Source organism: Saccopteryx leptura, chromosome 4 (assembly GCF_036850995.1).
Source record: "Saccopteryx leptura isolate mSacLep1 chromosome 4, mSacLep1_pri_phased_curated, whole genome shotgun sequence".
In the NCBI taxonomy this organism is placed as follows: domain Eukaryota; kingdom Metazoa; phylum Chordata; class Mammalia; order Chiroptera; family Emballonuridae; genus Saccopteryx; species Saccopteryx leptura.
Genome location: NC_089506.1, coordinates 119049283 through 119064396, shown reverse-complemented (window position 1 = coordinate 119064396; position 15114 = coordinate 119049283). Strand labels below are relative to the sequence as shown.

The following is a 15114-nucleotide window of genomic DNA, read 5'->3' as shown; positions in this document are numbered from 1 at the left end:
CTGTTCTCTCCCTTTCCCGTCCAGTACAGCACAGGTGTACCAAGAGCTGAGCATGTGTGGGTGGTACCTGGTGAATGCAGGAGGCGGGGAGAGTACTTCATCCCCATCAGTGGGTAGAATTATCAGTCAAGTTCATTGCCGTCAAGTTCTCTCAGCTCCTGCACAGCCAGCCCCTTCACTGCCCACCGCTGCCGCCCACCTTGGCGGGGCCAGGTGGGCACGGAGGGCAGTTTCTAGGTGACTGCATTGGGACCTCTGTCCTGATAGAAGTGACATAGACACACACAGATCAGACTTGCTATTTTAAGAATGTACTTTATACAAAATAACCAGTTCATCATATGGAAATAAATCTACAGACCTCCAAGGATCAAAAAGCTTTTTAAAAAGTTCTTTTAGAAAATTATCCAACACACAATATTGAACTAACTATTGAGGTAAGTGTCGCTCTCAGTGAAACAGGGAGTCAGCAGACCACGACAAATATACACAATATAAAAATAAATAGCACTCCCCTTTCCAGTACTGGCCAGGAGAGTTACACAGCCTCTGCAGCCGCTGCAAAGGACCCCTGACCCTGTGTGCTCCCGGCCACTGGACAATGACCTGGGCTCCCAGGAGCTGTGTGCAAGACAGGAGGGTGAGGGGCCAAGTCCAGCTAGGAAAGGAAGGGGTCCGTGGAGTGTCTGAGCAGGGGCTCAGCATTCCAGTAACTTACTCAATACTCACACTCCTGTTTCCGACCCCACCCCTACAGGACAGTGAGTTGGTTATCAGGCGTTTCTAAATAAAGGTTCTGTGAGTCCCCTGGTGCAGAATTAAAGAGACTAGCCAGGAGACAGCTTCTTCTTTGTTAACAAAGGCCCTACAAAGCACAGAGTTAGGTAAGCACGCAGCCTGGACACCAACCTTGTGCACAGTTTCATTCAAGAGGTTAGACGTGAGCATCCACTCAAGTCCCATTTACACCAGGGAAGCAGAACAGGCGCAGCGAGCGTCCTAAGGTTGCATGATGGAGTCCAACCCGCAGAAAGGCTCAACTAGCCTTGGTTCCTGGTGAGTGATGTGAGCCCAGGGGTAAGAGCCTATCTGCTCCACCAAAACCCCAAGTGTCCTCACTCAAGTGGTGGACAGAGCCTGCCCTGGGGACCCTGTATCCCAGAGCCCCTTTTCTTTCGTACACGAAACCAATTTCTGCAACTGAGGTCCACACAGGATCTAGGGGGAGGCAGAGCTGACAGGCAGGCACGAAGGGGAAGTAATGCTAGACTAGGAGCCTTTTCACTCCCTTAGAATAGTCCCTGTGAAAGCACGTCAGGATCTTGGCACTATGCACTGGCCTTGCCTGGGGATTGCTGGATTAAGACTTCCTGTGATGTTTTAAATTAGGTCTTAAGAGCAGTGTAATTGAAAAGAGATTTGAATGCCCATTTAAAAAAAGCAAGAAAATAGGTTCAACCAAGTGGTATGAATTGAAAATTTGTTTCTAAATCTGTGATTACTGCAATAAAGGAATTTTGTGCTTTGGACAGTAGCAAATTAGCATAAATATCAATATAGCAAGTAAGTGCCACAGAGACCAAAGGTCAGTCAGGACAAGCACTTCCAAGGTCTGAGGGCCAGGCCCGGGTGAAGTGACACTTAACATGGCGAGGTCTGGCTGGACTACGGGTCACAATGACAGGTCTGGGTTCTCAAAAACACAAAGAGAGGAACAGAGAAAGGTCCGCTTTGAAAGCAGTGTGACTTGGGCGTGGCTCGGGCACACTGAGAACAACTGTGCTCATGTGCACTATCAGAAAGCCTAAGGAGAGATGGAGTAACTTAGTATTTTATTTTTAAAAGTGAGCCTGACCAGTTAGTGGCAGAATGGATAGAGCGTCAAACTGGGATGTGGAGGACCCAGGTTTGAAACCCAGACAGAGGTCATTGGCTTGAGCACAGGATCATAAACATGATCCCAAGGTCGCTGGTTTGAGCAAAGGGGTCACTCGCTCTGCTGTAGCTCCCGGGTCAAGGCACATATGAGAAAGCGATCAATGAACAACTAAGGAGCTGCAACAAAGAATTGACGCTTCTCATCTCTCTCCATTCCTGTCTGTCTGAACCCATCTGTCCCTCTCTCTGACACTGTCAAAAAAAAAGTGGGATGGAAAAAATTATATAAACAAGAATCTGCATATTGTGTGCTTCCTTATCCTCCAGATACATCTACCATAATAAATTTTAGTCAATAGCTACCTTCTGAATGAACAGACTCTTAAGGGGAAAAACCCTTGAAACCAGAAACCTTACGAGAGAGCTCTCCTTTCTGATCCTACTTCTCTTGAGCCGGAGGGGCGGGGGTGGTAAGGGTCAGCTATCACTGCAGACTCAGGTGAGCCTCATCCTTCAGAGAGCAGCTGTCCCCCCGGGGACTGCGAGCTGGCACTGTGGTGGGGCTGGAGCAGTCCAGCATGAAGCCCTTCCACTCAGAGCCTGACACCGGAGAGCGCACTAGAGGAGAGAGGGGCCTCAGAAGAGCCCCTGCGGGGGACACGGCTGAGCAGCCACAGGAGCTCATCACGTGTGTTCCCGCTATCCAGCAGCTCTGCTGCTTCCACGGATCTGCACCGGAAAGCCAGGAGCAGCTAGGACCTACCAACGGGAGGACGCATGACCCACGAAGTGTTTCTGCTGCCCTTCTTCACAGTGTTATAACAGAATACAGTAGTTTAATTTCCTAGTTTCTCATCTCTCTACATACCAAGAAGGGAGATTAAGGATAAATTACTGCTTTTTTCCTACTGTTCACAGCTTCTAACACAGGTAATGGGGTAAGGGGCTGGGGGAGTGAGGAGAAAGGGTAACCAATCACAAGCACTGTGTACACTGGGTGGAAGGAAGGGGAGGGGACCCATCCGCCAACTCTTGCTTCGGCCCCTTGCCCCCAGGAGCTCAGCACAAACAACCCCGCACATCAGCGCCAGGAGAAGGCCTGTGTTATGTGCTCCTTGCTCAGAGAGGAGCAGAGGCCTCTCACTCAAACCAGCTTCCATGTAGAAAGAGAAAGGGTGTCACTGGCAGAATGCCCAGGTAAGATCAGGCTTAGGCTCAAGCTAGCTGTGAGGGCAGCTGCCTTTTCCTGCTTCTGCACAAACACAGAGAGAAGTAGCAATGCTCCTGCTGTGCGATCTTCCACACTGACCAACTCCCTGGCTGGCCGGGCCCATCCACACACCTTCTAGCTGCTCTTTCTGCAGGGAACGCTGATGTTGTCCCTCTTATAAACCAGATTATGCCCACGACAGATTTCTAACAAGAATTAGGATCAAATGAGAACACAGCTCAGAACTCATTGCACTTAAAATCACACCAGATTTAAAATGAAAGTCTGTTAGAGAAAAAGTCATATTGTTGTGCACTATTTTGGAAGCATCTATGCTCCCGGCTTAGTTCTCGGTCCTGCCCGTGCTGTGAGCCACACTGCCAGGTCAACAGGAACGCCCGCACAAGGAGGGATCTCCTGATAGGGAGCTGGTGTCTTGGGGTATGACACGTTTCCAATTTCTTTCTCATCCTAAGGATGGCACAAGTTCAGCAAACTTTAAACGTGACAGTGCCACATGTCAATCAAGGACGCTAAAATCGAACAGAGGTTCATTGTCCCTGACACAGATGACTTTATAAGTAAGTAGGGCCGATTAATATATTGGTAGCTTTTCCACTATCCCAAAGGCATGCTTAAAAATATGCTATCCTTGACAAGAACCTGTAATTTCAGGGCATTTTCCTTAGTCCTTTCTTTCTCTGTGGGATATTCACATAAGTCCCAACTGAGCCTGCATCTCAGCTAATATCAAACAGAATGCTAAACAGAAAGAGTCCAGTGTAATTCACATCTAAAATGGTAATAAAGTAACTTAATACTGCAAAAGTGTTTCCTATCACACATGCAACAAATGATTCCCAAGAACTCTGTCTTGACAGCTATTTAAACCACCATGACTTATTTTACTATGATTCACTTAAAAATGAATAGACTATATATACTGAAATATTCCTAAATTCAAACTGTAAACCTATAGAATACATTTTTCCTATTCAAAACTGTGCAATTTCCTTATTGATACTAACATATACAAACCTGAGTAGTCACTTCCACAAAACGGGGCTTGCACCGGCAAGCTCTGCTGATGCGGCCCAAGCACAGCCCCAGCAGGTCTGTGACAAGGACACTTCCCTTTCTCTTCTAATAAGACAACACTAGGGATCCCAGACACCGGTTTAGAACTCTCTGGTAGAGCCGGTGACAAACCCGGAAGGGCATCGGTCTCCCAGTCCAAGCGGGGCCACCCATCAAGAGGGTAGCTTGCCTGCTGGGTGGAAACTTCTGGAAGGCCATGAGAACACTCTGCCTCTGAACTGAGAAACTAAACGTCTAGGGGACAGTGGAACAAAATCCTCTTGGATTGGAAAGAAGACCTGAACTCTCGAAGGACAGCTGGCCACCGAGGAAAACACAATGACATTACTAGAGTAAGCCTCTCCTACCCTCTCCTCCACCCTCCATGTACTCAGTGTGATGTGACTGTAAACAGATGAGGATCACTCCAGCGCTGTGCCCGCCTTGAGGACAGCACCCACATGGAAGGCGGTGCCCGCCGTGGGGATGGCGCCCAGAGGGAGGAGGGTGTCCGCTGTGGGGACTTTCATGTCTCCCAGGCCCTCACCCATTTTGCAGTTTATGTATAATACATTCACCAACAACAGAAGTTATTTCAAAAGGCAACATGAAAAATCTGTAAACTGGACCCAGCTCCAAACAAATGAACACTACAAGTAGTTCCTTCCCCAAACATATACCTGAGTTTAGCTGCTCATGGAAGTTTACAAGCACCACTCCATCTGTATGTCTGCCCCTCCCAAGTCTTAGATGACCTTCCCTGAACAGTCTCAGGACTTGGAACAGCTGTCCCTACTTTCAGCTCATTTGTTCCTAATTATCAGCCATGCTAGAGACCTGGCCAGGACCCTGCAAGCTGTGCGCCAGTCATCTGAGCAATGTGCTTTGAGGGCTGTGGGCACCGCTCCAGATGCCAGCTGATGCGAGGTGGCACAATGAGGGGCTTGGCAGGTGACAGGGATCAAGGTGGGTGAGGGTCATTCCCCAAATTCTCCATGTTCCAGCCTTCATGTGCAGCTTTCTGTTTCCTTGGGGTAGTTCCTCCTTGAACTAGCTCTGGGAAAAGCAAGACAAGGATGATTTAAGCAAACTTCACACTTGTGTTAACCTTAAAATTAAATCAGCCAAAGAGCTATTCCTCTCATCGAGGAGGACGGATGGACTTGCTCCCCAGCCATACCTCCCACTCGCACTGCAGTCCCCTGGTCCCTGCCGGGCTCACACACAGGGAAGGACACACGCTGACAGCGACCACAGGAGTCAGACAGCATGTAGCTCTCAGCCGTGCTAGACACAGAGCGGTGCTCAGAGGTAGCTGCCAGTATTTAAAACCCTGACTGCCTAGTCCCTTAAAACCAAACGGGCAGGAAGGATAAGAGTCGACGCGCCCTGGCGGATAGCTCAGTTGGTTGGAGCACTGTCATGAAGTGCAGAGGTTGCTGGTTGCATTCCCGGTCAGGGCACATGCAGGAGCAGTTCTATGTCCCTGTCTCTTTGTCTCTCTCCCTGCCTCTAATGTCAATAAAACAAACATTAAAATATGCAAGGGACTATGACTATATCAAAATATATGGTCTACTGGAAAGTTCTGTCTGTTTTTGGAATAAAACAAAATATAAATTTTTCTTACTGTCAATAAACTTTATTAAATAATATAATTGCCATTACTATTAATGATTTCTTGCCAGCGTGAGGGCATTTTGTATATCCCATTTTTGAAAAATGTTTTATCTTTTGATGCGAAAAACTGAACCAGTGCTTGTTTGATATCTTCATCATTTTCGATTTTTTGCCCTTCAAAAAATTTTGTGAGGACAAAAACAAGTGATAGTCGGAGGGTGCTAAGTCCGGGGAATATGGTGGATGCGACAGAATTTCCCAGCCCAGTTCTGCAATTTTTTGACGAGTCCCCAAAGCAACATGTGGCCTGGCATTATCATGATGCAGTATGATGTTCTTCCTACTGAACATCGCCAGCCTCTTTTCTTGGACTGCTGTCTTTAAATTATCCAGTTGCTGACAATACTTCTCCAAATTGAGCTTTTTTTTTTTTTATTTTTTTATTTTTTTTTTTTATTATTATTTTTAATAGTTTGACTATTTTTGTAATTTTTTTATTTTTATTTATTCATTTTAGAGAGGAGAAAGAGGGAGAGAGAGAGACAGAGAGAGGAGAGAGAGACAGGGGGGAGGAGCTGGAAGCATCAACTCCCATATGTGCCTTGACCAGGCAAGCCCAGGGTTTTGAACCGGCGACCTCAGCATTTCCAGGTCGACACTATATCCACTGCGCCACCACAGGTCAGGCCCAAATTGAGCTTTTTGTTCGGTTTTAAAAGCTCATAATGTATTGGTCCTCAAATGTCCCACCATATACACATTTTCTTTTTTATTTATTTATTTATTTATTAATTTTAGAAAGGATGGGAGGAGACAGAGAGAGAGAGAAAAGGAGGAGGAGCAGGAAGCATCAACTCTCATATGTGCCTTGACCAGGTAAGCCAGGGTTTTGAACCGGCAACCTCAGTGTTTCCAGGTTGACGCTTTATCCACTGCACCACCACAGGTCAGGCTACACATTTTCTTATTCAGAGTCAAATTTGGTTTAGAGGTGGAAGGGCTAGGTTTTCCGGGTTCACAATATGCCCTTTTCCTTACGATGTTTTCATAGGTAATCACTTTTCATCCCCAGTTATCATCCAGTTCAAGAAGGGCTTGATTTTGTTCCGAGCAAGCAGAGATGTGCATATGATGACTCGATCATCCAAATTCTTCTGACTTAATTCATGTGGCACCCATCTTGAATATTTTCACACCAATCCTATCTTCCGAATATGATCCGAAATGGTTTGCTGAGCTGAATTAAGCCTTTCTGCGATCTCCGATGTTGTCAGAAAAGGATCTTGCTCCAACATGGTCTTACCAACATCGTCATCGATCAAAGATGGTTGCCCAGAACATGGTTTATCAGAAAGGTCGAAATCACCTGTTTTGAATTTTTCGAACCATCTTCTGCATGTCCTATCAGAAACTGTACCTTAACCAAACACTTTCAATAAATTTCTACATGCTTCTGTAGCATTTCTTCCTTGTTGAAATTCGTAAAAATTACAGTGGCGTAAATGAACTTTATCAGTAGCCATGGGTACACTATCGCTTCACACATAAGACTAACGTGAATCAACTTTTAGTTCATTTGCTATGTCAGTATGTATACATTAAGTGATAAAAATAGAGAGGCACACATGCGTCAAATAAACATGTGCTTATGTGTCGAAACTTGTGATAGAAACGGACAGAACTTTCCGGTAGATCTGATAAATGCTGGACACTAGTTTGAAAAAATGAAGTTTAACCCCCAAGCTGCCAGTTACCTAAGAAAAGGAACAAGTATGTCGTGGCCGCAGCAGAAGCTGTGTTCAGAGCCTCCCTAGTACCTGCCACAGTGAGCCACCATGAGCCAGGCCGGAGTGCACCCCCTCCCCCGAATGCCTGCAGCAACAGGGCACCTTCAAAGATTTCTTCAGAACATAGAAGTCATGAACAATGACTTCAACTGAAGAATGTGTGTGTGTGTGTGTGGGGGGGGGCGCTGACCTGCCACGCAGTTGAAAATTCACATGTAACTTAAGTTGGCCCTCCAAACTGGTGGGTTCCCAATGTGATGGGGACCATGTCCTTCTTCCTACCACCTACCAGCGGATGGCTCTGGCCCTCCCACACTGCCTTTTTTTTTTTTTTCTGAAGTTGGAAACGGGGAGGCAGTCAGACAGACTCCCGCATGCGCCCGACCGGGATCCACCCGGCACGCCCACCAGGGGGCGATGCTCTGCCCATCTGGGGCGTTGCTCTGTTGCGACCAGAGCCATTCTAGCACCTGAGGCAGAGGCCACAGAGCCATCCTCAGTGCCCGGGCCAACTTTGCTCCAATGGAGCCTCGGCTGCGGGAGGGGAAGAGAGAGACAGAGAGGAAGGAGAGGGGGAGGGGTGGAGAAGCAGATGGGCGCTTCTCCTGTGTGCCCTGCCCGGGAATTGAACCCAGGACTTCTGCACGCCAGGCCAACACTCTACCACTGAGCCAACCGGCCAGGGCCCCCACACTGCTTTTGACCTTCTGATTCCTTCTGTGTTGAAGCAGACCAAGTGCCCCCATGTACTCCAGTTTGAGGGAGCTTGTATTTTTTAATGATACCTCAACTCCACACCTGTTCCTCCCCTTTCCCATGCTGCCAACTTCTAACCACAAGAGTGCTCTGGGCTTGCCCATCTACTTTTGTGTGTAAATGGAATGTCATGCTGACCCCTCCCCCTTTCCATCAGGCCATAGCCACTCATGGAAATGAGTCACTAAGGCACCTCCGATTTTAAAAAAGAAAAAATAATAGGACTCACTAACTAAAGAGCTCTCCTTGTTGGCATTTCTTACCTGATCGAGTGGGAGTGTCGGGGGCTTATGCGGCGGCAGCTGTTCCTGCAGGGCGGCTGGTGCCGGTGTCTTTGGGAAGGAGGGCTGGGCCTGCACTGGATGCATCTGCATTCTGTAGCCACAAGGAGAGGACAGATAAGAATTAAAGGAAAATCTTAGGCAGATACTGCCTTAGTTTTCTGGGAGATCAAAACTGGAATCCTCAACACTGGGACAAAGCTGCACTATGTGCCTCTAGGTGTGAGGCAATGAGCACAGGACCACCTAGTCAGGGTTCAATCCGCTCTAAACATCAGCACACAGCACCCTGGCCAGATGGCTCAGTTGGCTGGAACTTGTTTCAATACGCAGAGGCTGCTACTTTGATCCCCAGGCAGGGCACATACAGAACAGATTGATGTTTTTATCTGCCTGTCTCTCTCTTCCTCTCTCTTAAATGAGTAAATAAAAATATTTAAACATGAGCAAATAGTAAGGATCCAGAATTTGTGACACTATATGAGAACTGTCCTGGACTTTGAAAACAAGAAGAAAACAGCCTGACTGGTGGCACAGTGGATAAAGCCTCGACCTGGAACGCTGAGGTCGCCAGTTTGAAACCCAGCACTTATTCGGTCAAGACACATAAGTACATCCTGCTGCTGCCTGACCAGGCGGTGGCGCAGTGGATAGAGCGTCGGACTGGGATGCAGAGGACCCAGGTTCGAGACCCAGAGGTCGCCAGCCTGAGTGCGGGCTCATCTGGTTTGAGCAAAAGCCCACCAGCTTGAACCCAAGGTCACTGGCTCCAGCAAGGGGTTACTCGGTCTGCTGAAGGCCCACGGTCAAGGCACATATGAGAAAGCAATCAATGAACAACTAAGGTGTTGTAACACGCAATGAAAAACTAATGATTGATGCTTCTCATCTCTCTCCGTTCCTGTCTGTCTGTCCCTGTCTATCCTTCTCTCTGACTCACTCTCTGTCTCTGTAAAAAAAAAAAAAAAAGTACATCCTGCTATCCATCCCTATTCTCCGTCTCTAAAAATTCAGTAAATAGAAAACATTTTAAAAAAAGGAGAAAAAGATTAGAAAATAATACGATAGGATGAATGTTATAAATTAAGAGATTAAATAGACATAACAACCTAATGTAAATTAACCTTGATTGGATTCTTTTTCTTTTTTTACAGAGACAGAGAGACAGTGAGAGGGACAGATAGGGACACATAGACGGGAAGGGAGAGAGATGAGAAGCATCAATTCTTCACTGCAGCACCTTAGTTGTTCAACGATTGCTTTCTCATATGTGCCTGGGGGTGGTGAGCTACAGCAGAGTGAATGACACCTTGCTCAAGCCAGTGACCTTTGGGTTCAAGCCTGCGACCTTTGGGTTTCGAATCTGGGTCCTCTGTGTACCAATCCAACGCTCTATCCACTGCACCACCGCCTCGTCAGGCTTGGTTGGATCTTAAATGAAAAAAGAAAATCAGGCCTGGCCGGTTGGCTCAGTGGTGGAGCGTCGGCCTGGCGTGCAGGGGTCCCGGGTTCAATTCCTGGCCAAGGCACACAGGAGAAGTACTCACCTGCTTCTCCACCCCTCCCCCTCTCCTTCCTCTCTGTCTCTCTCTTCCCCTCCCGCAGCCAAGGCTCCATTGGAGCAAAGTTGGCCCGGGCGCTGGGGATGGCTCTGTGGCCTCTGCCTCAGGCGCTAGAATGGCTCTGGTTGCAACAGAGCAACGCCCCAGATGGGCAGAGCATCGCCCCCTGGTGGGCATGCCGGGTGGATCCCGGTCAGGCGCATGTGGGAGTCTGACTGCCTCCCCATTTCCAACTTCAGAAAATACAAAGGAAAAAAAGGAAAAAGAAAATCAAAGCAAAACAAAGACACAGCTGGAGAAATTAGGACTCTTAGATACAACTGATGACATTTTTCTTGGGTGTGATGATTTGAGGTGGTGCGCCAGGAAAGCGGTCCTATTCTTAGGAGATACATGCTGAAGTGTCCAGGGAAAAAAAGGACAAGACACCTAACAATGTACTTTCTGACGGTTTAGGAGGAAAGGGAAAGAAAAGAAATAAACGCGACAAAATGTTAAATGGGGGAGATGGTTTAGAGGTGAGGCCTTCTCAGGCTGGCTCTGGGGAGGGGCATGCTGGTGTTTCAGTTGAATAGCTTTGGTTTTATGATCAGGTCTCATAACTTTAACTGATAATAATAAAACCTAACCATGATGTCACACACCCCAGGTCTGAGTGACCCATGTTACCTTGGTCAGAGGACATGAACTCAGAAACAATGCTGAAGACTCTTGACTATAGCTCCAGTGGTGGCCGTCATGTTTTCTGTACCAAAACCTAACTGAACAGTCACTTCACTGCCAATTCATGTTCATGGGTGGGGTGGGCAAAGACAAAATCCAAACTCTGGAGCTAACCCCCTTTCCACATGCTCATCTTGGTCCCAAGAGACCACTAAAGTTTACTGCCATTTCTAAAACCATTTTTTTTTAAAGTGAGAGGAGGGGAGATAGAGAGACAGGTTTTCGCATGCGCCCCAACTGGGATCCACCTGGCAACCTCCATCTGGGGCCAATGCTCGAATCAACTGAGCTATGCTCAGCACCTCAGGTGACGATCGGACCAACTGAGCTACTGGCTGTGAGAGGGGAAGAAGGAGAGAAGGAGGAGAGGGAGGAGGAGGTGGTCACATCTCCTGTGTGTCCTAACCAGGTATCGAAGCCAGGGTATCCACATGCCAGGCCAATGCTCAATCCACTGAGCCAACTGATCAGGGCCACCACTTTTCTTTTAAAAATTGTGACATCTAATCTCTTTCCGGGGAAAATAAATCCAATGCAACCTTACCCTGATGGTCTGTATGCTTCCTGGAAAGGCCCCCTGACTCCACTTGCAGTGCCAATCTGCTCCATCATTATAGCCTGGAAGTGGCCCAGGCCCTCCTCCTGGCAGCGGTAGACAGCGCCATCCTGAGAGAGGCCATTGGGCTGGGAAGAAGCCACTGGGTGGTGAGGCGGGCGGGCTGCCATCGGGGAAGAGTACGCTCGGGGCTGGAAGTGGCCGGCTGGTCGCAGTGGTGTGTAGGAGGGCCTTGTCTGCAGCATCACACCGTGAGGGGGGAAAGCAGGGGAGCCAAACCCCACCCCTGAGCTCAGTGTGGGGGGAGGGGTCCCGTAAAGGTACCCGCCGGTGGACAGGGAACTCCGGTGCTTGGTAGCTGCGTTGTGGTTGTCCAGGTCTAAGAACTCTTTGGGACTCTCTGGCCTCTCCATGGAGTCATCCAGCTTCTCCTTCTCTGGGCCAGGACTCTGCCCATCGGCAGTGACGGCCTTGACAGCCCCCGTGTCAATGTGGGTTGGGGAAGTCAGGGTAGCACTCAGAGTCTCACAGCCTGGCAGGTTAACCATGGTGCTCTTGTCTGAGAAGAGGGGCCTGGGAGGGGGAGGCTGGCTGGGGGGGGGCCCAGTTGGGCTTCCTGGGGGATGGAGATGTCTCTGCCATTCAGGCAAGCCCTGTGGACACGGGTAATAAGGAGTTCGCTGGTAGTGATGGTAGGAAGGCTGAGGTGGTGGCTGGTAAGAATACCGCATTCCTTGGTGGGGGCGATACCGGGGAAAGACCCCAGAATGCGAGCTGTTAGGATGGAAGCCCCTGGGGGAGAAATGCTGAGGGTGTGATGCTGAGGGTCTGCCTCCCAGCACAGGGCCCAGACCCTGCAGGCCGGGCCCCACGTGGTAGTGTGCAGCAGGGTCGGGGTAGTCCAGGCTGGGCATGTACAGGGGAGAGAACTGGCTGACGGTGACCCCCATCAAACTGGGCTCTGCACTGGGCAGAGCAGCTGGGTTCTGTCCTGTACATGGCATGGCTTCCTGCAGCGTTTTACTGATGGGGCACAGTGGCTTTTCTGGACCACCACCACCCAGGACCTTCCCCTCTGGTCCACAAGTGGGAACTTCAACAATCCCTCCATTTTCGGGCAGAGTGCCTTGGTTTGCCAGGGTGGAGAGGTCCCTCACACAGCCTTGGGCCACTGGGCCACTGTAGCTGCTCTCCGAGGCCCAGGAAGCTTTGCCTTTTGCAGCCTGACAGCTGTCTTCAGATGCCAAAGAGTCACTTCTGAGCTCCGGACCCTCTGCTTCCCCTTCTTGCAGCGAGCTCTGCCTGGTGCAGCTGTTCTGCAGGGGCCGCGCAGGCTGAGGTAGCTGTTTGAGGTACACCCCCTCTGAGGCACCTGCGCTCGGAGGTTTCTCAAGCCCAGGCAAGGGATTTGCTGCAAGAAAACGGAGAACAAACTAACAATGCAGCAGCTGGAGTGGCAACACCAATGGGAGGGAATGATGAACAGACCACCGAGAACCCCTGGAAGGAGTTACAATGTGGAGGCAAGGCCTAGAGTATCTACTCTACTCAAAAGGCAGCCAAGCAGAGCGTCGCCCCTGGTGGGCGTGCCGGGTGGATCCCGGTCGGGCGCATGCGGGAGTCTGTCTGTCTCTCCCCATTTCCAGCTTCAGAAAAATACAAAAAAAAAAAAAAAAAAAAAAGGGGGGGGGCAGCCAAAGACTGCACACGTCCTCGCCTGCCTCTGCTTCCGCCGTCACACCAGAGACTGGTGAAAGGGAGCACATACCGTATTTTTCGCTCCATAAGACACACCTGACCATAAGACACACCTAGGGTTTTAAGGAGAAAAATAAGAAAAAAAAATATTCTGAACCAAATTGTGTGTTAAAATATTAAATAAAATACCGTATTTTTTGCTCCATAAGATGCACAGGCATTTTCCCCTCCACTTTTGGGAGAAAAAAAGTAAATCTTATGGAATGAAAAATACGGTAATTCATGGCGCAAGGGCTCCAAGTGGACGCACGTGGGACAAGGCAGGAGGGTACAGCTGTCACCAGGGTTGCAGGCCAGGCCAGGAGGCTCGAACAGCTGACACAGGAGAAGGCCAGGCCATGGTGGTCTCAGGAAGGCTGGACCCCTGACCACAACATATACTCTGCAGGGGAAAGACTGCTTCTTTACTTATCCCCACTGTACCCTAAGGACCTGACAAAATGGAAAATCGACATTATCTGAATGTATTAAAAACAAGCACACAACTCAAAAGCCACCGTTAACATATTAGAGAAATTTAATAAACTCAATGAAATTAAGTTACTAGACTCAAATGCTTCAGTACAACCTCAGAATCTTTGGCCCATTATATCAACCCATAAATATGGGCTTGCTATTATAATCTCCCTAGTAGGACACAGCTGTTGCCCAGGTGTGGTCAAGCATCATCCTGATGCTGGGTCAAAAGGATGAGACTGATGTCCACAATGACTCACAGTCTACAAGGATGCCAGGCTATGAGACCAAACCTGCATTTCCCACTTCTCACTCAGCACAAAGCACCGCAGCTAGCAGACTTTCCCAAGGTGGCATCAGTGGAACTTCTCTTCTTAAGTTTCAAATTCCAGACACCCTTTGAAATAAGTATTAGAAAATCCAGCCCTGGCCAGCTGGCTCGGTGGTAGAGCATCAGCCTGGCATGTGGAAGTTCCAGGTTCAATTTCCAGTCAGGACACACAGGAGAGGTGCCCATTTACTTCTCCACCCCTCCTCCTCTCGCCTCTCTCTCTCTTTCCCCCTTCCTCCCGCAGCCATGGCTGGGTTGGAGAGAGTTGGCCCCAGGACAATGAGGATGGCTCCAAGGCCTCCACGTCAGGTGCTAAGAGCTCGGTTGCTGAGCAATAGACCTCACCCCAGATGGGCAGAACATCGCCCCTGAGTGGGTTTGCCAGGTGGATCCTGATCAGAGCACATGCAGGAGTTTGTTTCTCTGCCTCCCCTCGTCTCACTGAATGGAAAAAAAACAACATCCTGTCAGAGCTGCTGCTCAGTGAGGCTTTTCCTTAAAAAAGACAATAAAAAGTAAGTTAGAGTTCCAGGCCTACCACCAACCTTTTTTCTTATTTTTTTTGGAGGGACAGACAGGAAGGGAGAGAGATGAGAAGTATCAATTCTTCATTGCAGGTCCTTAGTTGTTCATTGATTGCCTTCTCATATGTGCCTTGATGGGGGGCACAGTGTGGCTACAGCAGAGCAAGTGACCCTTGCTCAAGCCAGCGACCTTCAGGCTCAAGCCAGTGATCATGGCGTCATGTCTATGATTCCACACTCAAGCCAGTGATCCTGCGCTCAAGCTGGCAACCTCAGGGTTTTGAACCTGGGTCCTCTGAATCCCAGTCTGACACTCTAGCCACTGCGCCGCCAGGTCAGACAGCTTACCACCAACCTTATGTGGACTCCTACCCTGTTCTATAAAGTCCAGCCTCCACTCTGCACAACATGCTGAATAGTCACACGCTACACACACGAGAACCTGTCCTAGGAATGAGCACTGTCAAGACGCGTGCATCTGACCCCTTCAGACATAGGTCTGTTCTCTGAAAGGGCACATATAAGAAATTCCTTCAAGATTTGTTGGGTCTCACTCTTCTGCATTCTTAGTAGATGCTGACATGTAACCAAGGAA

General features: G+C 48.9%; 1 protein-coding gene across 1 annotated transcript in view; it reads right to left on the bottom strand.

Annotated features, from left to right (window-relative positions):
- Positions 1–299: 299 nt before the first annotated feature.
- Positions 300–15114, bottom strand: part of CECR2 (CECR2 histone acetyl-lysine reader) — a 177658-nt gene continuing 162843 nt past the window's right edge. Inside the window, exons 16-18 of the mRNA XM_066381125.1 lie at positions 11439–12861; positions 8592–8703; positions 300–5221 (exon numbers count right to left, since the gene is read on the bottom strand). Of these exons, the coding sequence (XP_066237222.1) occupies positions 5216–5221; positions 8592–8703; positions 11439–12861 (1541 nt within the window). The 3' untranslated portion in view covers positions 300–5215. The remainder of the gene's footprint in view (positions 5222–8591; positions 8704–11438; positions 12862–15114) is intronic.